Genomic DNA, 24,650 nt, shown 5'->3' with positions numbered 1-24,650 from the left:
TCATTCATGCCTCTCATCTGAGCACACACACGCACCCTCAATAATGTTTGTGCTTTTTGGAATACGTGCAGCTTGCCTTGGTTTCTAAAGTAGATGCACAATGTTTGCATTTTGCAGGAACTGACTATTATAGAAGCAGAAATTTACACAGTGTTAACAGTAAATAAATTCCAGATTACCTGAACATTTCCAGTTTTTGTTCCAGAAGGCTATTTGTGAATTTTATTTATGTCCCACATGTTGATTTAGGACTCCTTTTCCTAAATGATTTTATTCAATCTTAGGGAAAAAGTATTTTTTTCAAGGTGAGATGGCATGCATAATGAAAAGAGAACTGGGCTAAAAGTCAGAATTCTGTCCCTCAGTCCATGAGCAGACAAGCTGCTTAATTTAAGAGCTTAGTTCTTTGTGAATTTATGTTTATTTAGGATTACCTCTCATCTTCTTTCAAAAGAATCTAGGATCGCTTACATTAGTAAACATAATTATAAAATAATGTAATATGGAAAAGGGATCCTTAATTTTCTCATCTACAAAATGATGTTGTTTTTAGATCATTCATGATGTCTTCTAAGTTGTAAATTCTTTCCACTTTTAAAGTCAAAAATAGTTTATTGAAATTAAAGCAATGGATTGTCAGCATTTAAACATAAGATATATGTTCAACATTAAGGTAGCCTGACAGTTGACATCAAATGTTCTAAAATGGAGTTAGACCTACTATTGAAAACATGCAACTCTAATTGGTTGGCTTATATCAAAGATTCAATCAATTTATTTCTGGCTTGGATGAGAATGATTAAATATTAATCCTCAGTTTTTAAAGTTTTGCCATTTTGAAAACTATAATATTTGAAATTATAGAGCTATAAATTATAATATATTGTGAAAGTTAAAGTTAAATGAAGGACTTTAAAAGAAATGGGGGAAGCCAATAAATAAAATAAGGCTTTATTCTGTTTGATTATTTCACCCATTGAAGAATATAAAAATCATTAGCTATATATGATCACTAAAATAGATGTTCACAACAATATTTCAATTATATTATATACAAATATAATTCTATCAACCAACTGAACTTCCGTATAACTTTATAGTTGCATATGATCATCTTTTAATTATTTAAAGTACTTTGTTACATACTTTGAATTTATAAGATAGAGAAGTATTATGAGTTGCATTTGACTAGTGAGAAGCTGACACACAAGAATATAGATGATTTGTGTTCACATGTTGAATGAATGAAAGAGCCAAAACTTAGAATCCTGTTTGCATAGAGTTCTTTGTGTTTGTGTTTTCCTCTGTTCAAGTGCTTCTCTAAAGAATTCTTATGATGCATAGGAGAACGTAAAGGCTTCTAAGAAGATGGCCGGGGGAAAACAGATTATTTTAAGCAGTGAAGTTTAAACAGAGTTAAAAGTACTTTCTAAGTTTAAAGCCCAGTCTCACTAACTTCTGTTTTATATTTGAATGAATGTGCACAGAAGACGTACACATGTGGAAGTGGTTTCTCCACCTCTTTGGTAGGGATGGGTCAGAATGTAGGAGGATATCCTTCATTCCCAGAGAGAGAAAGACTTTTTTAAAAAAAATACTGAATATATCTAGAAGGAATTTCTTTGATCACTTTAGTGAGAAGCTCCAACTAGGCAATACCTAAAGTTCCCCCTTTATCCTCTGGAGGTCAAACAAGCAACATATAAAGATATTTTTCATTGACTACTGAAGCTGATTCACATTGTTCAGGAAGGCTTTTTGCCACCTTAGCCTTTACTCCTTGCAGTAATCGGGAAGTTAAATACATGGGAGTGTAGTTCTGGGACTTTTCTCATGTGTTCCCCATCCTGCTCTCTCCATGAGTTAGCTTTTAACTACACCTATCCTATATTAAGTGCTTGTGATGTCCCTGGAATTGTGCCCTGTACTTCGCATGTTATCTTATTAATTATACAACTGCCAGTGAGTTGGTCATTTGCCTCCATTTAGCCAAACATCAGCTAATTTAACATTACCTATAAAAGTGCTTTTTCAAGTTTATTCTCGAATGTCCGTTCACATCAGTGGGACCATACTTCCGTTAATTAAAAAAAAAAAAAAAAAAAAAGTGCTTTTTACAAAGGTGGCATGATTTTTTTTTTCTTGCTTTATTACATACAATATTTCACAAGAGTTTTAATTAATTGCTCCCAGACCTTGGCTTTCAAACACACAATGGCAGCCACATTTTCACAGCTTTTCTCAAATTCGCATTTGTTAGAAGGCACAGGTCTTAATTTTTTTGTCCGATAACTCATTTGCATCCTCTGTCATCAGGAATGCAGTTTTCTAGCATGCAGAAGTGTAAGAACCTGAACGACTTGTTTTGACAAGTGCAGTGGCGTTGGCCTCTGTAACAAGGCCATTCTCTAATATCAAGCTTTTTTTCACTCAAGTACAAATGATTTGTATTATCATGAAACTCTGTGACTTGCAGAAACCGTAGGCAGATAAGGCAACACTTTAGCTTATTTTTCTCGGATAAAATGTTATTCTAGTTAGTTCTCCATTTTCATCATTACCTCTTATGTTCATCTAAATATGGTTTCAATTGCATATAAAACATTGTTCAAATTTCAAGAAATAGAAACATAATTCCATCACAAATTTGAGAACATATTTGGTATACTTCACTTTCCTCAGTAGGATCTCACTGTTTGAACATTAAACATTACTCTCCATATGGATTTAAAACACACGGAGTAAATCCATTATCCTGATATATAATAGCTTTAAAAATACACATTAAAGGCAAGAATAAATGCTCTGTTGTGCTTATGAGTAGAGACTAGAGAATTTGCAGAGAAAAATGAGAAAATGTTGAGAACTTCATTAGATCGGGAAAAAAAAAAGCTCATACCGAGAAACAAAATTATTTCCATGATAATGGGAGAACATATTTTTTTAACAGTTAAGAAAGCACATTTTAACAGGCACATTTCACTGTAAGTGTGAATTGTTCCCTAGTGAAGAAAATCAAGCTATAGGAAAAACACCTTTTCCGAAAGTGCTTTGCACAAGGAATTGCTTTAACTTGCCTGTATCCTTAAGAGTCATTTTTCTCTCAGTGATGCGCAGCCTTTAAAATGGGAGCCTGGTGTAAGCGGTGACTCCTCAGGGAGATGCCTCCTCTTCCGTTACCACTTTATTTCTGTTCCACTCACTTTGGAGGAAATGATGTGTGCAAAGCCAAGAGCAGGGTCGACGTATTCTGCAAACAAGGGAATCATTTACTATCTGTGAATTTATTGCAGCGGAATATCAGGCACTCTGCAGCAGCGGGCCAGGGATGACGTCAGCAGGCAGTGGTAAGGCTTTATTTTGAAATTTACTACCTTACGCATGTGCAGAGACAGCATCAGGCTTTCCTGTGGGTTTCAACTTGGTCCTGTTACACCAGTTTGTACTGACCGTATCTCAGGCCAGCACCACACAGTGTATCTGGGGCCCCCTGAAGCCCCGACTGACAGTGCAGCAGTGGCACAGTGGGCCCTGGGGTTGCTGGGGGAGGGGGCTGGGGTTGTTTCTGAAGGGGGTAAGCCCTCTCCTAGAGTGGTTGAAAGGAGACTGTAGATGAGGAGCAATGACTGTGGCTCCTCATGCATGAGAAGGGGCAGCTTGGTCCTCCTCTGGATCTCCCACTATCAAGAATAGTTCAGGGTTAGGGACTTGTTGAACAATTCTGAACAATTTCTTAGCTATCAGGTCCTCAGTCATTATAAGGTGGCAATAGAGGACCATTCTATTTTGCAGCAAGCAGTGACAGCAATTAACTGAAAGTTGAAAGGGAATGAAATGTTTAAGGGTAGAAGTTAGAACTAGAGAAATACTGCTGATGCCATTAGGAATTAAAGTTAAAATAGAGGATTGAAACAAGTATAAAAATAGGTAACAAGAAGGAGGAATATAAAAATAAGTGATTTGATTCAGAAGAATTTTGAAAAAAGTGGACTAGCTGAACTGATTATCAGTTCATTCAGTGTGAGTGATTTCATTATTATGTATAGATGAAGACTAGGATAGAAATTTATTGGGAGGAAGAAGGAAATTGAAATTAATAAGGAGTGAGTAGAGAGTGAATAAGTTGGGATAGGGACCTGAAGAAGAAAAAAATGATCAACCCTGGCGTTTTGGTTTGTTAAAGCTGCCAGAAGGCAATATGCTAGAAATGGAATGGCTTTTATAAAGAGAATTTATTAAATTGCAAGTTTATAGTTCTAAGACCATAAAAATTTCCAAAGTAAGGCATCCAGGGAAAGATACCTTGTCTCAAGAAAGGCTGATGGCTCCAGAATACCTGTCAGCTAGGAAGGCATGAGGCTGGCATCTGCTGGTCATTTGGCATCTGGTTTCAAACAGCTTCCCCCGAGGCATTTTCTTTCTGCATCTCCAAATGGCTGGGTCTTGTGTTGGCTCTGAGCTTTCTCCAAAATGTTTCCACTTTTGAAGGACACCAGTAAACTAGTCAAGACCCATCTTGAATGGCTGGAGTCACATCTTCATCTCATCAATAGACCATACTCACAATTGGGTGTGTCAAATCCCCATGGAAGTAATCTAATAAAAAAGTCACATCTACATCTCCATGGAAACAATCCAGTCAAAGGTTCCCACCCTAAACAATAATCTGGTGCCTCAAGATTGAAACAGGATTAAAACATGGCTTTTCTGGAGTACATAATAATTTCAAACTGTGTACACCTTGCTCATAAACAGTCAGGGACTAGGATTGAGACTGACCATTCATTGATTGTCATTACTTATCAGCCTTGACTACTAGAGAGTGCCGCAGTTTGAGAACATTGAAGAAGTAGAACCCAGCCTTACCTGCGTGTGTGTAGGGAAGTGATGTGTGCATGGAGTGACTGTGGGAGCAGAGTAGAAAGACTTTTCCAGAGAAGGTGGGGTTTTGAGCTGGGTCTTGACTTTAAGTCTACTCCAGATACTCCTGACACAGAGTGAAGAAAGAGCATTGTATGCTCATGGAGGATTGAGACATTCAGGGTGACTAAGCAAAGGATACGTCTTTGAATTTAAACTTGAGAATATTCTTGAACCTACAGAAATTTGAACTATTGGTGTGACATCGTCAGCTTGTTTTTAGGATGTTGAGTCTGGTGGCGGTATAGAAGGTAGATTAAAGAGGGATAGGCCAGTGGCAAGAGCAGTTATGGAGAATTCGGCTCTGTTTTTCCATCTTGGTGCTTGGACCAAGAGAAGTCTGGAGGTTTCATTAAATTTGATTAAGGGTAGGGAATCTTAAAGTTCCAGCTTAGTTGGTGAATTTCTGTCAGGGACTGGTAGAAGGAAGATTTGATTCATCTTGTAGCAAGAAAAAAGGATCAAAGTGAAACTTTTTTTTTCAAGAGTTTTTTTTTTAAATAGTTCATTTTAGTCTTTGTTGTAGAATGATGTTGGTTTTTAACTTTCTTTTGATATAGATATAAATGAATGTGCACTCGATCCTGATATTTGCCCAAATGGAATTTGTGAAAATCTCCGTGGGACTTATAAATGCATATGCAATTCAGGATATGAAGTGGATTCGACGGGCAAAAACTGTGTTGGTAAGTTCTTCCTCTTTTCTGAGACATTTTATGTATAACGTATTCCTTCCTTTGTCACTGGGAGGAAACTGCTCCTGAAAGGCTTAAAGAACTGAGGAAATGGGATGCTTTACACTTTGTCAACATGACATATACAAATCTTGAAAACTAAAATTTATGTAATGACATAATTTTTGTGTAAATTTGTTTAAATGACAATTTATGTAGTGACAGTTTAAGAATGAGCATGTATCAGGTTCATTCCATATGAAGAAGCTTCTTGGGGCATAAAGTACAAAGATTCTAAGCCATTTTCCTCTGTCTACAAAGACATCCCTATTTTATAGAGAGAGAGAGAAAGAAGGAAGCAGCTCTTTTCCCAGCTCCTTATGAGATTTAATCCAAGAAAAACCAGCTTATTTTCAGCAATAACTGCTCTCTGGGAAGTTTAGCAAATGCCCTGGTGGATGCTCTAACAATCCTTGATGCAAGCACCGGCCAGTAACTAGATAAGTCATTTGGTTGGGAAGAAAATGGTCAACATGGGTGCTATTATTTTCTCTTCAACATTCTCTAGTTGTTTCAACTAATATTTTCTAAAATATATTTTCCATCCTGTAATGTAGTAACATACTGTATCAGGTCCCCTAAAGTTGGGCATCTGAAACTAGGATATTCATACTCTGGGGAATATGCCAAGTGATACCCAAACCAAAGAGCGAGATGGTACATCTTTTTAAATTGGAAGTGAAACACATTTTATATAAAAGCAAGCCTACTTTCATGGAATAGGGTTTAAATTAATAAGTTTCAAGATTAAACAGGAGATGTCAGAAACATCTTTCGCTTTCTAAAAGCCATTTATTGCTCAGGTGCTAAGAGTTTCTCTTTTGCCATTGGTAGTATTTTAGTGGCCGCTTTTGAAAAAATATTGCTCCAATATCATGATCAGTCTTTAGAATATATAATTATTCAGAAATTCTGAAGATTGAAGTGAACACAAATATCATTTTCAGTGTTTTAATATTTTTAATGGCTGTACCATATCAAACAATGAAAAATAACATCCCCCAAATATCCATAAGCCATCCCTGGATCTCTTGACATCACAGAATACACATTCTTTCCAAAGCATTTGAAGCCTAACCAGATATTTCTGACTCCTTTCAGGAATCTCTGTCCTTCAGAAGGAACTTTGATTCTCTAAGCTTTGTAAATCCATTACAAACGACTTTATTCAAATTCAACTTTTGTAATACCTGGCCATTTCTTCTCCTTTCTCCTTCCCCTTTTCTTCTGTTTTTCATTTGTTTATAACTCCTCCTCCCACAAAATTCCTTATTTATCTTGGTCCTCTAATACCAGTATTGAAAGATTTGAGGCGCCTTTTTCTAGGTAACATATGGTACAGGTCTATGCGTAAGTGAAGGAAGAGGTTGGATTCTGGAGTTAGTGTGAAGAGGAAAGTTGACTCCAAACCTCCTAAAACAAGTCCTCAATGGTTTTTCTGCTGCCCTCTGGCCCTGTGTGGCCCTCTCTAAATCGTTTCTACAGGTCTCATGTTCTCACACCCTCAAGCATTCTCTACTATTAGCACTATTAGTTTGCATTAAATAATTTTTACTTTCATCTTTTAACTGTTTAAAGGACAGGATATGCCAAGAGTACTGTCCCTCTTGAACAGTGTGCTGTTCTCTAATTTTGCAGGCTGAAGCAGAGTATCACAAGCAGGCCAGAACTTTATATAGCTTTGTTGTTAGGAATCATGAAGACTGATTGTCAGGAGGGGCAAAGTAGAGATTTCAGTTACTTGGGAAAAAATAGAAATCTTTAAAAAATACATATTTTTGTTTGCTTTCCTTGCTAATATGTGGAATTTACACATACATAAAAACAACTAACAATAAATCAGAGCATATTCTCTGCCCCATTTAAAACAGCATTCATCTGAGTTTCTAAAGCAGTGCCTAAAAAAACAGAGGATGAAAACAGGTCGGAGAAGCTACAGACTCATCCAAAACCCTCTTCTCCTTTCAGCTTCATGTTTCTCTGTCTCTCTCTTACTTTTATTGCTGGCCCAAACCTGTAGCTTCTTTCCTTGTGGTTTTGATTGACTTTTGAGAAAGGAATTCTTTCTGTCTCACACCCTTAATTTTAGGGCCACATTTTAGGGTACAGTTGTTATTGAATACACTTGGCACTTTCAAACTAGACTCAACTGAAAACAGGCTTTACTATTTCATTTTTCTATAAGAGTCCTTCTTCGTTGGCAGACCCGAATAAACAATGAAAAATCATTATTTATTTGAGCAGCCCAGAGAGACACAGGGATGTTTTAGCTTCATCCAAAAATCACCGCATGGGAAGCTAAAAGGAGAGTTTGGGAGGCAGAGGGGATTTTTCTTTCAAACCTTAGTAAAAGCTCCAAAGTTGGACGCTTTATCATCAGTTCCAAGCCTGATTATGCTCAGAGATATGAAGTTGTGACTCACAGATTCAGCGCAGCCATTTCCCACACAGGATTCCAGTGATTGGCTATTTATCATTTATTTTATTGAGGTGAAGGTCGTAGAACCATTTTAAAGTGGACCATACAGTATGGTATTTAGTAAATTCAAAATATTGTACAACTACCAACTCTATATCGTTCCAAAATATTTTCATTACCGAAAATAAAACCCTGTACCACTAAGCAGTTGCTCCCCATTCCTGCCTCACTCCAGGCTCCACCTTTTGGCTGTCGTGAACAGTGCTGCTGAGAGCATGCGTGCGCATGCATCTGTTTGGCACCTGTTTTCATTTCTTTTGCATATATAACTAGAAGTGGAAGTGCTGGGTTGCCTGATAATTCTGTTTAATTTTGAAGAACCTGACAGGCTGTTTTTTATCTTACTAGTTAATTCCCTCAGTTTAAGTTTAAATTTAAGTCAATTTAAGAAGTTTACAGCTTCTTCTGACATCATCAACATTTAAGAATTTCAATATTGACCTTTCTGGGAAGTATTAACTTTCCTTAGATTTTGATAGAATTCTCAGCATGGCATTTTCTCAGATAGTAATGTAACTTCATTCTTGATTGTCCCATATCTTAAGTACTTTATAAATTTGTTGCTGCTTTAAGTACATTTACTGCCGTGAACCCACGAAGCTCCCCCTATGCTGAATTTGTGTACCTTTTATGTAAAGAGGCTGCTAACTTGTCACAGTGGTGAGCCTTAATCAGATTCTCTAATGTGCAAAACATTCCTTTTGAATCTGTAGGCTAGTTTGTGGGTGTTTGGATGTAGTTTAGCCACAAATGATATAAGAAACTCTATCATGTCCATGCTTCTTTAATTATCCAATTAATACATAACTGTATCATGTCCACACTTCTTAAATTATCTAATTAATATATATCTAACAGTTGGATTTTGCTTTAGATAGGCATATGATTGAGCTGAAAGCAAAGTGTTTTCCTCAACTCTGAACCATGGATCTAAATTCCCCAACTTCATTGGACAATTATAGATTTCACATATTGCTTCATAAACCTAACGAGAGTATGTAAAATCTTCTGAGCAAGAAGCACCCATCCTGGAACTAACACCTATGAAAGATGGACCACACTTTCTAAATATTTCTTTGGCTCCTTTAAATCAATAGAATTAGTCCTTTGATTCTGGCACAATGGAAAAAATTATATAAAGTAAAGATTAATGCCTTTCAGCAAGTCCAAGTTTCCTTCCTGCTAAAGAAAAAGTAAATTGAATAGAATGTGGTAGTTTTGGGCTTTGTCAAAACCTAGTTTGAATAATCAGTGCAAGCCCATATTTTTCTAAATTAGGTTATTTAAGCAAAAACAAGCATACGAAAAGTTTGCTTCTTTGTTTGCTTGATTTAAACTATATGATTATGACCTAAAGAACCAACTTAAAAGAGTAAAGAAGTTGCATAAATGGGTTGGACTCTTTCAAAAGTTCATTTTCATTTACTTTCAGATATTAATGAATGTGTACTGAACACTCTACTCTGTGACAATGGACAATGTAGAAACACTCCTGGAAGTTTTGTCTGTACCTGCCCCAAGGGATTTATATACAAACCTGATCTAAAAACTTGTGAAGGTAAAGAATACTTATGTACTTTCAATATGTACTTTGCTGTCTTTTGGAATGCCATGAGGAAGCTATAAGAACAAATTAGAGTAACACCTATTTTAGGTAAACAATTATGCCACTTTAATTGAAATTCTGTGACTCTAAATGGCACCCATATGTACTAAGCCCCTGCTGTTATTTACCTGCTATTGGCATTTTAGATACCATTTATTTTGCATTTGAATGCCACCTAAAATATTAATTGCATTTACTTTTAATTGGCATTTTACTTGACATCATTTAATAGATGAAGAAAATATTATGTATTAGCAATCTAGGTTAGTAATTCTGAAATCACACTTACGTTTGCTCCAGATTTTCTGAATAAAAAATTTAGTCCGGCGCCAGATTCTGCACTGTAGAAATGTGCTCGATTACTATTTTTGAGATTTCAACTAGTCTAGAGAAAAAAAAAACTTATTTATACCAGCTTTCTTAATTAATGAAGAGTATGCAGTAGCCTCTGAGGCTCAAGTGTAAGTACAAGATTCAGCATTTAGCGGTAATGTAGTCCTGTTTTGATTCCAGACATCGATGAATGCGAGTCAAGTCCTTGCATTAATGGAGTCTGCAAGAACAGCCCAGGCTCTTTTATTTGTGAATGTTCTTCTGAAAGTACTTTGGATCCAACAAAAACCATCTGCATAGGTATTTATCCTTCTGAGATTGATTGTCTCATATTTTTTCAATGCCATTGTGCTTACTATCAACTTTTACTGCAGGAGTTTGTTAAGCATGAAGACAATTTTGAAAGTGACCATGACTTTATTTCATGATGTTATTCTTGCTGTAATTCCAGTGTGCATATTTGATTGGATTTTTAATATTGATTCTATGAAATATCATTTCTGAAGGCATCTACCTCCCTTTCTTCCTTCTGCAGAAACAATCAGAGGCACTTGCTGGCAGACTGTCATTGATGGGCGATGTGAGGTCAACATCAATGGAGCCACCTTAAAGTCTCAATGCTGCTCATCTCTTGGGGCTGCTTGGGGGAGCCCATGTACCCTATGCCAAGTCGGTAAGAGGAGCAGGTGCTGTGGCCCCTGTGCCCTTCCCATTGGCTGCTTTGGTTTAGAAAAGGGAAACAGAGGCCCAATACTTTGTAATCTAAAAATATGTCATTCTGATACCCTTGGTAAAACATATTGCTGAATCAGAAACTGAGAGAAGTTCTAGGACAGTAACTTTATGTGATTTGGTTAGTTTCTTCTTTTCTGTCACCAATTGTAATGTGTTTAGCTGGTGTCACTCCTGGAGCAGTCATTCCTACTGGCTGTCTTGGGAACCTTATGATTCAGGGGATGGGGTTTTTACAAGAGCAAATTTTCTTCCATAAAAGCAGTTGATATAGGGCGGTGCGATGGTGGCTCAGCAGGAGAATTCTCGCCTGCCATGCTGGAATCCGGGTATAATTTCTGGTGCCTGCTCATACAAAAAAAAAAAATTGATATAAAGAAGCCAGTATTTATGGCTAAAGTTCATAGGGTTTCTAGAGAACTTCCGAATCTGCTGTGAGGCTGAGATTTGAGAGCCTTGCTCATGATTTTGTTGATTAAATGCTTGAATATAAAAAGTCGTCCCAGTGTACATGTTGTAGGGCTTAAGATCTCCAATTTCTGAACTTTGTTTTCCAAATTCATGGTATGATAATCCTATAGTATGATTCCTATTCTAGGGCTAAAAGCAATGTAGAAATCTACAGTTAATTCCCCTCTGAACCATCACCTTAGAATAGGTCATAGAGTTCTAGGGCCTTTTAGGACATATTAGAGGAATTGAACTTAAAAGGAGACAGTTCATTACTCTTCTTCCTCAGTTATACAATCTCAGATACTCTTTATTACCTCAGACTTACTCATAGCAGCAAAATATAATTCATGTTTCTGTTCCTTTTTCATGTTTCTCATACTATGTCATAACTACAAAGTCGATGTTATTTCAGATGTGAATGTTTTCTTTTTTATTACAGATCCCATATGTGGTAAAGGGTACTCAAGAATTAAAGGAACACAATGTGAAGGTATTCCTGATAATCCATAAATCATAGATTTCTGTGTGTGTGAAGAATGCTTGCGTTAACTTGGATTGGATCAGGCTGTCATGTCACTTCACAGTGAAAAATATAGAAAGGAGAAAAAAATAATGAGGGATGCAAAATAGAGCAGTGTTAATTTCATCAGCATTTATATGCTGTTGCCAGTGTCAAATCACTATGGCCAAAAGATGATGTGTTTTAGACTGACGATGAGTTAGTATAACTGCACTTAGAAAATGCTATCTATTGGGAAGAGAAAAAATAGAAGTTTTTGATGAAACTTTAAAATTTGCATTTTTTGTCTTGTCTTGTTCTTTTAAAAATATTTCATGGTCATAGATGATTTAGAAGGACACACTCTACTGCCTTTCTTTTGAAAGTTTATGTGGATTCTCTCCATTTGTTCTGATTCTTTCTCACGGAGACCCAGATAGACGTGGGTCATTGTGACTAATGCAACCTGACATGACAAAGCAGCTGAAAAATTTTAAAAACAGCAATTAGACCCATATGTGGGATGAAATGAAGCTTTTTCCCTGCTAAAGCAAAGAGGAACGCCACAACCCCCACCCAAGGTCTTGCTTTCCAAATGATGACTGAATCCTTTGGACTTTCTCTGGTCCAGACCAACTGTTAATAACTTATCTGACCTCAGCAGCACATTTTGGTGTGCAAGTGACCAGAACAACTACAAAAAAAAAAAGGTAGAGCCTCACTCCATCTGTCTCTTTTACAAGGAAAGATTTATATTTTTCTAACATTATTAGATTGGAAAGTCACTTTTTTCTATAGAGAGTCACGGTTTATGTGAGTTTCTTCATCAGTGCTTCCCTGTTTGGCATTGTTAAGTTAGTGCCTTTCTTTGGGTTAACTTGATAGTGAATATTTTTCCAAATTCAATGCTAAGAACGTAGTGCTTACCATTTAACAAACTGGGAAGGACTGGTGTGTTTGCGAGAAATTGGGTGAATGATACGTGAATGAGCATGGCCTCTTTGCCAACTGAAATCAAGTCTTGAGAGAACAGTCTAAGACAGTTGCTGAGTTAAAATTAGTTATACACTTTCTGTGGACTTCCCAGCAATGCTCAGTAGAGGATCTTTTGTCTGGGCCCACGTCCTCCTCAGAGGTCTGTCTTTCTATGTTCACTTTCAAGCTGTTTTTTCCTTTGCTACTTGGAAAGACCAGGTTTCTGCTTCTTTCCTTACTTCCGGCCATATGGTCTCATAAAGCTAATTATACAACACCTGGTAACTTCACCTGAGATGTCAGTCGTTCCCAGAGTTGCCCGCGAGTACGCACACCAGCTTCTTGTCTCTGCAATGTAGGAGTTACTCCCCGAGGCAGATGGTGAATCTCAGATCTGTAGCAATAGGCAGGCTCAGTCTGGCTGCTGTCCAGACCTCCTGGAAGTTCCATATGAACTGTTTGGAGGCAAATTAGTTTTGTGGCCTTATCAAGTTCAAAATGGTTTTTTCCTTTGTGAAAATAGGTGTGAATCCATGATTAGAATGAATTAGAATCATGTTAAACAGATATACTAACTTCATGCATTTTTTTCCTTAACAGATATAAATGAATGTGAAGTGTTCCCAGAAGTGTGCAAAAACGGCCTGTGTGTTAACACTGAGGGCTCGTTTAAGTGTCAGTGTCCCAGTGGGATGACGTTGGATGCCACAGGGAGGATCTGTCTAGGTAAATACTGAGCTCATTTTTCTAATAATCATTTTCTCAAGATGATTAAAAACACAGTTAACAAGTTATAGCTGAATATTAAATTCCATGTACATACGCACGATCCCAACTCCAGCATTTCCATTAGGATCCGTTGTGGTTTCCTTGACAGCCTTTCAACTCAACATCTTTATTTACTCTTTATAAAAAGAGTATAGATCATGTTAATGAAAAGAAATTGTAATCCTTTGTGGATGTGTAACTATTATGTGAATCACCACCTTCACAAGTTGTTCTTCCAGAACTCTTAGATCTGCCCTCCGTGTCCCGTGGGCTATAGCATCTGGGGTGGTTGGGGATAAAGGCATCATCTGAGCTTAATTGGAAACTGTACTCATGCTAGAGAAGGATGACCTGCCATTGGCTAGAAGAACAGGTCCTTAAAGGTAATCCCTGTGGATACCAGGAATAAAGAAGCACAGCCCTGAAGAGTGGACCTGAGGGAACCCAGGGCTGTTGTCACAGAGAGTCATGGCATGATTCTCCTTACCAAGTGCTGGAGCCCAAAGACAATGATTTAAGAAAAGCTGCACCCAGAACCTAGACTCGGAGGCCTGAGAATGCTGCTTGTAGTGGCAGCAAGTTTGAGGCCCCTCAATCATCCTGGCGGGTCTGCAGACTTATTGTGGTGTAACTACTGTGGCTTCTCACAGCCTGGGATATGTCCCTTGGATCACTTTGGAAATGTTCAGCTGCGCTGTGTATTTGAAAGCACCTTACTCTGAAGAGCACCCTTAGTGAAGGCCACTGTAGGTGGTAAAAGAGTGGTATATGGATCATGTATAATTTAGAGCTATAAAAACCTGTCAGTATAGAATATGGGGGTTTATAGTATAAGCTATATGAAGTAGAAATCCCTAATCCAGAACCTAAAGTCTTTTCATAACTAAGGATGTCAGTTAATCCCATTCTGAATCTTAGCTCCTATATTTAGAAGGAGTCAGAATTTACTGATAACCTTCTTAGGTTCTTTGGGTGAAAGATGTTTCACTGTTTAATTTATGTTTCGTTTTTTTAAAAAACCCATCTTAATATTGGCAACCTGAATGTGAAGTTGTCCAAAAGGCTTCAGGAGCTAACATTAGAGGAAACTCAGGCTAATGTTAATGGTTAATGAACATATTGTGGATGAGAAAGAGAGGAAAGATAATGCCTTACATTTTTATTACATTTTACAATTTTCAGATGCATAATCTCATTTGAGTTTCATAGCACCCGCTGAGAGATGGGTAGGGCATCATTTTAAAGATATGAAGTTCTAGCCTAGGGATTCATCGTTTGCCAAAGACAAGTGACTTCTTAGTGTCTCAGCAAGACCAAAACCCAGGTCTCCTCATTTTGGGTCTGTTGTACTTTCTTTTCTTCCTTAACAATCCTGTGAACTTGGGTTTGGGGCTGGGTGTATCCCATGTGTCTCCTGAGGAGCATGCGTGTAAGCACATGTTGACTTGAGGAAAACACTTAAGTATTACCTGGTTTTTCTTTGCTATTTTTGCTCTTTGACTAGTTTCAAGAAGGGCAGTCCTCATTCTACCTCTTCAAAATAGCAGTGCATCTGAGGGAAATGTGATAACTCTAGCTAAGATGTGCTCCAGCAATAGGGAATGCTGTGTGCTTTCAGCTAGAGTGCGGATGAGAAGATATCACAGAGTGCCTGCCTCGGTGACAGGCAGGTCTGTGCAAGGAGAAAACATCTTCCGGAAGAGCATAGTGGGGTTTCTCAGAATACTGCTCCTTAGTAGAATTAACAGAACAAGCCTAAAGTGGAAAGGGAACTTTTTGCTAATACAAGGTACAAGTGTGGGATGACAGAAAGAAGCGAGTCTGTACTAGGTAGGAATACCCACCACAAAACCTAAGTTCCTCTCAAGGAAAATAATATTATTCTGGTCAATAAGTATATAGCAAATTATTGTGTGAATTGGACTGTGCCTAGCAAGGTGTCGGTAGTTTGGGTGGGTGAAAACAGAGGAGCACTCCTCAGCCTGCCTCTCTCCCTCCAACAGACATCCGCCTGGAAACCTGCTTCCTGCGCTTTGAGGATGAGGAGTGCACGCTGCCTGTGCCCGGCCGCCACCGCATGGACGCCTGCTGCTGCTCCGTCGGGGCAGCCTGGGGTACCGAGGAGTGCGACGAGTGCCCTGTGAGAAACACACCTGCCTACCAGGAGCTCTGTCCCAAAGGACCCGGTTTCGCCACCAAAGAAATTACAAATGGAAAACCTTTGTTCAAAGGTAGAATGTTCCCAGTGGCTGACTCCTTTTCTTTTTAAGCTAAAAGGATGCATTTTCATGAGTCTGGGGTTCTACCAATAAAACTAATAGAAAAATTGCAACAGGTGGTATCAGTGGGGTCATCCCTTTCAGTGTGCATTTTTTGCTTGCTGAATTATATACAGCAAAATGTTCATTCTGTGCTGGACCATTTTTTCCCTTTATCTTAGGACTTCCCAGGGTCACTTCCCTCTCCATCTAGCCATTTTTAAGTGTTAAAATAGATTTTAATACTCTGCTAAGCCAAATATAAATGGAATAAAAATATGACCAAGGCAATTTTTATGTCCCCGTCGAAAACCACGTAATATGGCTTTTTTACCTGCTGATTTGGAGCAGTCACGTCCCTGCTTTCTGCCATGAGTACAGATACTGGAGGGTGCATGGTATGAGAAACCCACTAGTGGGCCAGCTCTGTTTCTCATGACGTTACATAGACATGAACTTTCTTGTATTTCTTGAGCTTTAGTTCTTGCTTTGGGAAATCCCCTGTAGGGGAAAGGTCCTTATAGGCTAAATTCTGGTCACATGCTACATATTCAGAGTCCCCTAGTATACAGGAAACGCCATGAATTATATTAATAAAACCTTAATTGTCCATAATATTGAGAAAATATTACCAGCAGTATATACATTATTCACAAATAAAGTCACAAATGACATTGTCTTTGAAATTCTAATATATTAGGTATATCCCAAAAACACATCAAAAAGCATTACATGAATATCTCATCCCGCTATGCAGTTAATGGGCTGTTGCTGGGCAATCTAGTCAAATAATCTCTGTTTTTTTAAATGTATGAAGTAGTGGTTTAGAGTATTCATTCATTCAGCAAATATTTATTAACTGTTCACTTTGTATCAGGCAGGGTGCTGGGCCCCAGAAGTTTAATCAAACATGCTCTGCTTCTCCAATGACACCTTCTAAAGAGATTTAAAAGGCTAAAATGCTTCCAAAGTCATATTTCCCATAGATCATCAATCACCGTTTAAAATGAGCATTGCCAAGTCCTTATAATTTGTTGTGAAATCATAAAAGTCTTAGAAACAGAGACTCTCATCTCTCAGGATTTTATAATGGTAGGCACTGAGAACTCCTCATTGATTGCTCACACACCTTTCCCACATTTTATTTTTCTTGCAGATATCAATGAGTGCAAGATGATACCAAGCCTCTGCACCCACGGCAAGTGCAGAAACACCATCGGCAGCTTTAAGTGCAGATGCGACAGTGGCTTTGCTCTGGATTCTGAAGAAAGGAACTGTACAGGTCAGTGAATGGGGCCACCCTTTAAACCTCTTCATCTTTAACTTGTTGCTGCAAGAATGACAGTGCCCCTGATACTCATTTGCTGTCATTTGTGGGGTTTGCGCAGACATTGATGAATGCCGCATATCTCCTGACCTCTGTGGCCGAGGCCAGTGTGTGAACACTCCGGGGGACTTTGAGTGCAAGTGCGATGAAGGCTATGAAAGTGGATTCATGATGATGAAGAACTGTATGGGTAAGTTTAGGATCATTTGCTCAACACAGGAAGCAAGGACTCCCCCCCCCCCCCCGCCCGCCCCCAAGCTTCGATGACTTGTAGCATATATTCCAGGTTCTTCCTGCTCTCCCAATACATTGGTCTCGCGACGAGTTAGGGATAAGTGCAAGGTAGAGAGAGACCGGCATACAGAAGGAGTCAGGGAGTCGCGGGGTTGCCGGTGACCTCAGAGACCTGTTGTGGGTCCTTGAGAAGTGAGTTGAACACCTAGAAGAGACACCCCAGGGAGAAGAGAATAATTCAAACATATGCTATATTAAGCGTCACATAGGATTTCTATTCAACATCTCTAGGAAAGATTGATTCAGCAGACTGACTTAAGTCACGTTCCTTAGAAATAAAACCTCTGATGGGGATTCTTGCAAAAATTAGTTTTTGAGAGAGGGCTCTCGGAGCAAACTGTAAGGAAGTGAGAGGAACAGGATAGGAGAGGGAAAGAAGATAAGCGAACAGTTCAGCTGCATTTATCCTTAGCCCGATCCCATGGGGAGGAATTGCAAATGGCACCAGAAAGTTGTCCCAACCAAAGACAGGAGGCCAAAATCATATACTTCCATGATAAACATAATCAACTACAGTTGGTTTTTGGCCCTGAGCAGCCCCCAGCATGGAAGGATATAATCTCTCACCTCCCAGGCAGTTTTGGGTGAGGTGGACAGCAGTTATGTAGGAAAAGGATCTGTGAGGGATCAGCAGCCAGGACACCCAGCCACCGTGCGATGGGGACACCAGCCTGGTAAGGGATTCTGGGCAGCACACTGCCAATGCCTACCACGGGGTTCATTTCCATTTTGCAGATATCGATGAGTGTCAAAGAGATCCTCTCCTCTGCCGAGGAGGCATCTGCCTCAACACCGAGGGAAGTTACCGCTGTGAATGTCCTCCTGGTCATCAGCTGTCCCCCAACATCTCAGCGTGTATAGGTAAGAAGGAAGATTTTCCGACCCCTTCGGAACCACATCCCTGCTTGAGTTAGAAGCTCACAGTTGGATCTTTGCTGTTCTTTTCTACACAGACATCAATGAGTGTGAACTGAGCGCGCATCTCTGCCCGCACGGCCGCTGTGTGAACCTCATAGGGAAGTATCAGTGTGCCTGCAACCCTGGCTACCACTCAACCCCCGACAGACTGTTTTGTGTTGGTAAGTTCTACATTTCATTTCGTTGCACTTCGTTGTGTTTCATTTCGTCTTTAAAACCTTCATGCAATATACTCTGAGTTTTGATTCTATCTCTAGTTACTTTTACTTAGTCTTTATTGTTTCCCTGCAAGTAAAGGTCTTTGCATCGTGGCTCACATTCTTTGTTTCTCACCACCCTTATCTGTTAAAGAAGAGTTAAGTGAAAGATGTAGAATGTTTTAGCTCTCACAAGTATGATTTGACCCATGCTGCTTCAAACTGTGAACAGTAGTATACATTTTGTTTTTACCCATGCACCCTAAAGCAAATCAACAAGGGGTTACTAACCACCTAAAAATGAATTAAGCATGGTGGAAGAGACAAAAAAGAAAAAAAAAGCCAAGGATTTAATCTCAGTCCCCAGGTACATTAGCTCATTTAAAATCAGGTAGTTTAGATCAGCTAGAAGATTTCAAAAACAGTTATTGGAAAAAAGACCATGGTATGTTCATATTTTACATTAAAATAGAGGCCAGGTTTGGCACTCTAAAAGATGGGTTTTTGTGGGGCGAGCATTTTGCTTTGTGGCTGGCCCTCTGTAGGTTTAGTGGTGGGGGTAAGAGTGGCACAGAAAGCTCTGTGGCTATATTGTGCCCAAAGCCAAAGTGAAACTTTATAGATACTGCCAGGTTTTGTCTGGTTTGGGGTGTAAACCATGTGGAACTGCCAAGCCTCACATGGTTTCCACCCCAAACTATAAATCAAGCCCAAATTCTTCTGAAACATGTCCCTGAACAACTCAGAATTCCAACTCAGTTTTTTGAAAAGAATTGAAACATTAGCCAGTCAAACTGAATTTCAAATTTATAACTGAATCTGTGACCAACAGATTTTTACCCATGTGCCCTGTTATCATAACTGGGGTATGTTCTCATAACACGCAGGACTTCTGCGTAGATGCAAATCCCATCTACCTAATACCTTCCCAGTAACAGGTAGACCAATGTGTGACCCAACGACTGGACATCATCACCTAGTCAAGGTGACACATGAAATTTACCATCACACTAACCCACGCTTGAAAACATTAAACATGTGCCATGATGATAAATGCAGAGAAAGGTGACATTATTTTCATTTTTTCTAGACATCGACGAATGCAGCATAATGAACGGTGGTTGTGAAACCTTCTGCACAAACTCTGAAGGCAGCTATGAATGCAGCTGTCAGCCAGGATTCGCACTAATGCCCGACCAGAGATCATGCACAGGTGAGTGGGCTGGAGCTTTGTGTTGAAAATTTTCAATAACAGCTCCCTAAGTAGAAAGGATCCTGGGCCAGGGCTTTGTAGGCAGCCAGTCCTGGATTCAAATTTTTGTTTTGTCACATGTTTTAGCTGTATGCCCTTAATCAAGACAGTTGGCATCATATTCCTCATCTATCAAATAGGGTTCAGACTGTGGAAGAGTATTTATAACACTTAGCGTCATGCGTGTCATGTGCTCAATAAATGGGATGTCCAATACATTTCCTTTATGGATCAGAATATTGGAGAATCTGATCCTTGGGCCTGATTCAGTGGTCAGGAAGTGGTCCCTGGACCAGCAGTATCAGCATCATCTGAGAACTTTCTAGTAATTCAAAATATCAGACCCCTCCCCAGAGTTACTCAGTCAGAAACTTCTGGAGGGGGTTCTAGCAATCTGTTTTAACTAGCCTCCCAAGTGGTTCAATTCGTATTAAAGTTTCAGAACCAGGGTCTCATTTATACTTCCTGCTCCATCACCCTGGGCGAGAAAAGCCAGGCATCCAGCTAAAGATGGGAAGCAATGTGAATAATGGAGACTTTTCTTTTAGTTAAGAAGAGAACTTAGTTTTAAGAACCGAAATTATTTTGTCCAACCTAGAAAAATCTCCCTTAAAAATCCCTAAATATAAATATAGCTATGCAAAGCAAATGTTGGTAATAAATACTGTTACTAAAAATGCTTTTAGCTACATATGCTTCACCATATAATGTCAGTAAAACAGAAGGTGCTAGATCTTATGTGTTTTGACAATGAAATGGATAAGATTCAAGGTCATTTTTGAAAGGCAAATTCATCTTAGAGATAAAATTGCTAGTTAAGTAATGGATTTTTAAGTGGGTGTGGACCTTGTCCTTGGACAGGATGCCATGAATCTTGGAAACAGTTATTTCTTTTTTTACCTAAAAATGATAACCTGATGGGCTAATTTATGTAAAGCTTCATTTATGTTTGAAAGCTATGAGTCTTACAGGAGTAGGCTGGGTTTATTCAACTTAGGTCAGTTGAATTCAACTTTTGAATTCAAATATTCAACTTTTTCATCACTGAATATTGGAACCAATATGAACACGTGGTTGTTGGTTTTATTCTCTGCAGACATAGATGAGTGTGAAGATAACCCCAATATCTGCGACGGCGGTCAGTGTACAAACATCCCTGGAGAGTACCGGTGCTTGTGTTATGATGGATTCATGGCTTCTGAAGACATGAAGACTTGTGTGGGTAAGCAGAGAAGGCAGAATTTTCAATTTTGCCTGTTTATTCACAAGCGTTGTTCAGTTATGTAAAGTTGGTTTGGGTACTTGATAGGGAAAAGGAAAAGTAAGGATATTTCGGGCATAGTGCTGATATTTTAAAGTTAGCATTCCATAAGGCAGCTATTTGGTGACTGTAATACGGTGCTTTTGTCCGATATGTTATGTTGGACTGAGCTGGCCATGGGTCAGCTCAAGATGAATATTTCAGTTCAATTATAAAAATTTTCTTTTATGAATTGTAACAGATATACCACACGAGTGCAAGGGGTTGATAATAAGGTGGTATATGAGAACTCTGTATTTTGTGCATGATTGTTCTGTAAACCTACAACTTCTCTAACAAAAAAAAAAAGTAGATATTTCTTTTATTCCTAAACATTATTTCTGTTCACTTAACCCTCTTTATGCTGTGATTAGAGTTTGAGCTTTTAAAATGTTTAGCTAAAAGCAAGCAAAATTTCTCCCTGCTAAGAATGCAGTAAACTCTAGAATTGATTTCTCTGTTTTGGGTAGTGTGTATTGCTACAAGTCTCTTCAACTTTTCTTCTGTGATATCTAATCTGCCTTTAATCTTATTCAGTGTGCCTATCATTTCAGAAATTGTAGCTCTCATTTCTAAGAGGTCAATTTGAATCTTTTGGTTTCTTCCATGTCTATTTAATATATTCATTCTTTCCTGTAGCTTTTTTAATATAACGTATATACAACATATATAGTTATAATTACTATTTTAATGCACTTGCCTACTCATTCTATCATCTGGGTCATTTTGGGGTCACTTCAATAAATTGACTTTGCTTCTCATTGTGGGTCATATTTTTCTGATTCTTTGCTTGTCAGGTAATTTTTTATTGGGTGCCAGACTTGTAAATTTCATCTTAATGGGTACTGGATATTTTTGCATTCTTAGAGGTATTCTTGAGCTTTGTTCTGGGCCACAGATAAGTTACTTAGAAACAATTTGATCCTTTCAAGTCTTGAGTTTAAGTTTTTAAGCAGCAGTTAGTGTAGGGCTAGTTTTGCCCTTTTGCTGAAGCAAGACCCTACTGGATACTCTACCCAATACCCTATGAATTTTGAGTTTTTTCAGCCTAAAATGGGAACAGGCACAATCCAAGCCTTCTGTGAATTCTGAGGATTGTTCCCGCTAATTCTTTTGGAATTTTCCAAAGAAAATTTTTTTTCAAGACTCAAGTAGTTTCCTTAAGTGCATACACTGAGCACGACTTATCTGCATATTCTACCAATCTCTGCAGCTCACCCTCCTTCTCTCTCTGTGTGCAGTTCTCTTCTGTCCTTCCTCTTCCCTGTGAACTCTGGCTTCCTTGGCCTTTCCAGACTTCCAGCTTCATCTTCTCAACTCAGGGTCACTGCCAGGTTTCACGCCATGGCCTCAAAACTTTCTATGCTATAATGAAGCATCGTAAAGCTCATCTACTTTGTTTTCTTTCTCTTGAACACTACTGTCTTTCATGGCTTAATGTCCACTGTCTAGAAAACCACTTTTTCCCACCTATTTTGTATACTTGGCCTCTTTTTTCAGTTATTTCAGGAAGAAAGGTAAATTTGATCCTTGTTAGTCCATTTTTAGCCAGAAGCAAGAATCTAAAATTGATTGTCTTTAAATTTTATCACATTTGTATCTTCTGACAGTCTTCACTGGATATTTGTGACCTCCTAGAAATTAAAGTGAATGCCATTAAAAAATGAATAAAATTTAGTTAGAGAAAAGTGAATTTTCTAAGCTATCTGTACTAAGAGTATCAGTTCATCTATCAATTCTTTTAAAATGTGGAAAATGATTTGTTAGCATCATGCAGACCAAATTAAAATTTTCTTCTTGCAACAGAATATGCTCTATCAAAAAGTTTTCTAGACTGTTACCTAAACAGGGAACGAGATGCTTTATGCTACTCAGCTTGAAGTCCATCAGTTCATTTGATTATTTGATCCCTTGCTTGTTGTTCAGATAAACCCAATATGCAGGCTCACCCTGCAATTTAGAAAGCAAATGTGAACTGGGCTTCTTGAACATGATGATTTTTCTTTTGAGTGAAAATTATTTTGCCTTTTCTCATTTTTTTGTAGTTGTTTTATCTCAGGAAAAAAATCATTTGAAGATATCAAGTAAATATCCATTAATAATGACTATGTTTTACAGATGTCAACGAATGTGACCTGAATCCAAATATCTGCCTAAGTGGAACCTGTGAAAACACTAAAGGCTCATTTATCTGCCACTGTGATATGGGATATTCAGGCAAAAAAGGAAAAACTGGCTGTACAGGTGTGTTTTTCAAAGTGAACAATAAAATGTTAAATGGTTAGGAGAGTGCTACTATACTTATAGGCTAATGCAAGTTTCAAATTATCAATATTATAATTGCATTGTAAGGCATTTTGTATAAAATTTTCATTAATTTACCCTCTACCTCTTTGAAATATGTCATACCTTAGATTGGCTCTAAGCTGAGGATTTTTCTTTATTTTTGAAAAAGACATATTAAATAAATGAACACTATAAATAACACATTCTTGAGGCTAAACTTACATTTTTACATCAAAGTGATTAAGTATGCTAATTACCAAACAGGCTCATCCTTTTTTTAAAGCATTTCTCAGTGACCTCCAGTGCCAACATTTTCTTTAAAGTTTTGAACTGATAATTTTTTAAAGAAAAACAAACAATTCATATATTTCATCAGCCCTTACCAGTCTTCCCAGTTCCTCTAAATTAGTCTACTTTTGATGTATTAAGTTGCTTTAGCCAAAATAAGTCTTTATTCTCGGATAATAGCAAATCTTATGAAGAAATAATTGAACCATTTGTAATTGTATTTGTTCAATAACTATAACATGACATTTTTCACGATATTTGTATTCTATTAAATGTCAAATGAAAGAAGTCACTTTGTGCGAATGACATTATTTTATAAGTGTTTAGCTAGTATTTGCAAGCATGAGGTGATGATATTAAATGTGTGGAAGAATAAGATAATAAAGTTTTACCCCAGGTACTTATATCCGTATTATTAGATTGTGGCATAAAACATAATTTAAAAGAGAATAAAGACCGTGGTGACTTTGAATTAGGTAACTGTATTATTTCTTTTCAAATAATGGACTTTAGTTGCAGAAGCCAGTTTGGCAAGCCCTTGTGACTTAAAATGAGCTTTAAGATATTGCACATTGGCAGTGTGATGAATGTACAGCTTCTTCCCTTAATTATATCAACAGTTGCAAAAATCTCCCCCTGCCCAAGATACATTTATCACTTCAAACTAGCCAATGCTGTTTCAAATTTATAGATATACAGGGTTATAGCAATTTCATTATTATGGATTCAAAAATTGCAGATTGTAGCCAGATTTTGAAAGAAAGCATGGAATTAAAATGCTTTCATGGCTCACTATGTGCCCTTCCTATGAAGGTGACTAGGGGTCTGTTCTAATAAATGGCATGTTGTTAAATTGTCAGTTCCCCATGTGATCTTTGGTGTACAGAATATGGTTTAGCTTTGTATGTCAAGATTTTAGATATAGGACTTTAGATATAAGACTTGGTAGAAATGAAGAGCAAGGTAGGTCAATCCATACTTCATTTTACTTAGTAGAGGCTAATACCATTGTTTGGCTAAACTGAGCTCCC

General features: G+C 38.0%; 1 protein-coding gene across 2 annotated transcripts in view; it reads left to right on the top strand.

Moving 5' to 3' along the window:
- FBN1 (fibrillin 1) overlaps window positions 1-24,650 on the top strand; it is a 239,421-nt gene that overhangs the window by 149,523 nt on the left and 65,248 nt on the right. Inside the window, exons 17-31 of one of the 2 annotated variants that reach the window (XM_077127802.1) lie at window positions 3,294-3,347; window positions 5,481-5,606; window positions 9,566-9,691; window positions 10,253-10,372; window positions 10,608-10,745; window positions 11,697-11,747; window positions 13,332-13,457; window positions 15,503-15,730; window positions 16,914-17,039; window positions 17,146-17,274; window positions 18,114-18,239; window positions 18,332-18,457; window positions 19,584-19,706; window positions 20,842-20,967; window positions 23,164-23,289. In XM_077127802.1, coding sequence (XP_076983917.1) covers window positions 3,294-3,347; window positions 5,481-5,606; window positions 9,566-9,691; window positions 10,253-10,372; window positions 10,608-10,745; window positions 11,697-11,747; window positions 13,332-13,457; window positions 15,503-15,730; window positions 16,914-17,039; window positions 17,146-17,274; window positions 18,114-18,239; window positions 18,332-18,457; window positions 19,584-19,706; window positions 20,842-20,967; window positions 23,164-23,289 — 1,851 coding nt within the window. The remainder of the gene's footprint in view (window positions 1-3,293; window positions 3,348-5,480; window positions 5,607-9,565; window positions 9,692-10,252; window positions 10,373-10,607; window positions 10,746-11,696; window positions 11,748-13,331; window positions 13,458-15,502; window positions 15,731-16,913; window positions 17,040-17,145; window positions 17,275-18,113; window positions 18,240-18,331; window positions 18,458-19,583; window positions 19,707-20,841; window positions 20,968-23,163; window positions 23,290-24,650) is intronic. The other variant, XM_077127803.1, reaches the window with a different exon arrangement.

Source organism: Tamandua tetradactyla, chromosome 14, assembly GCF_023851605.1.
Source record: "Tamandua tetradactyla isolate mTamTet1 chromosome 14, mTamTet1.pri, whole genome shotgun sequence".
Taxonomy (NCBI): Eukaryota; Metazoa; Chordata; class Mammalia; order Pilosa; family Myrmecophagidae; genus Tamandua; species Tamandua tetradactyla.
The sequence above is the reverse complement of the archived record's forward strand: the minus strand, read 5'-3'. Positions and strand labels throughout refer to the sequence as shown.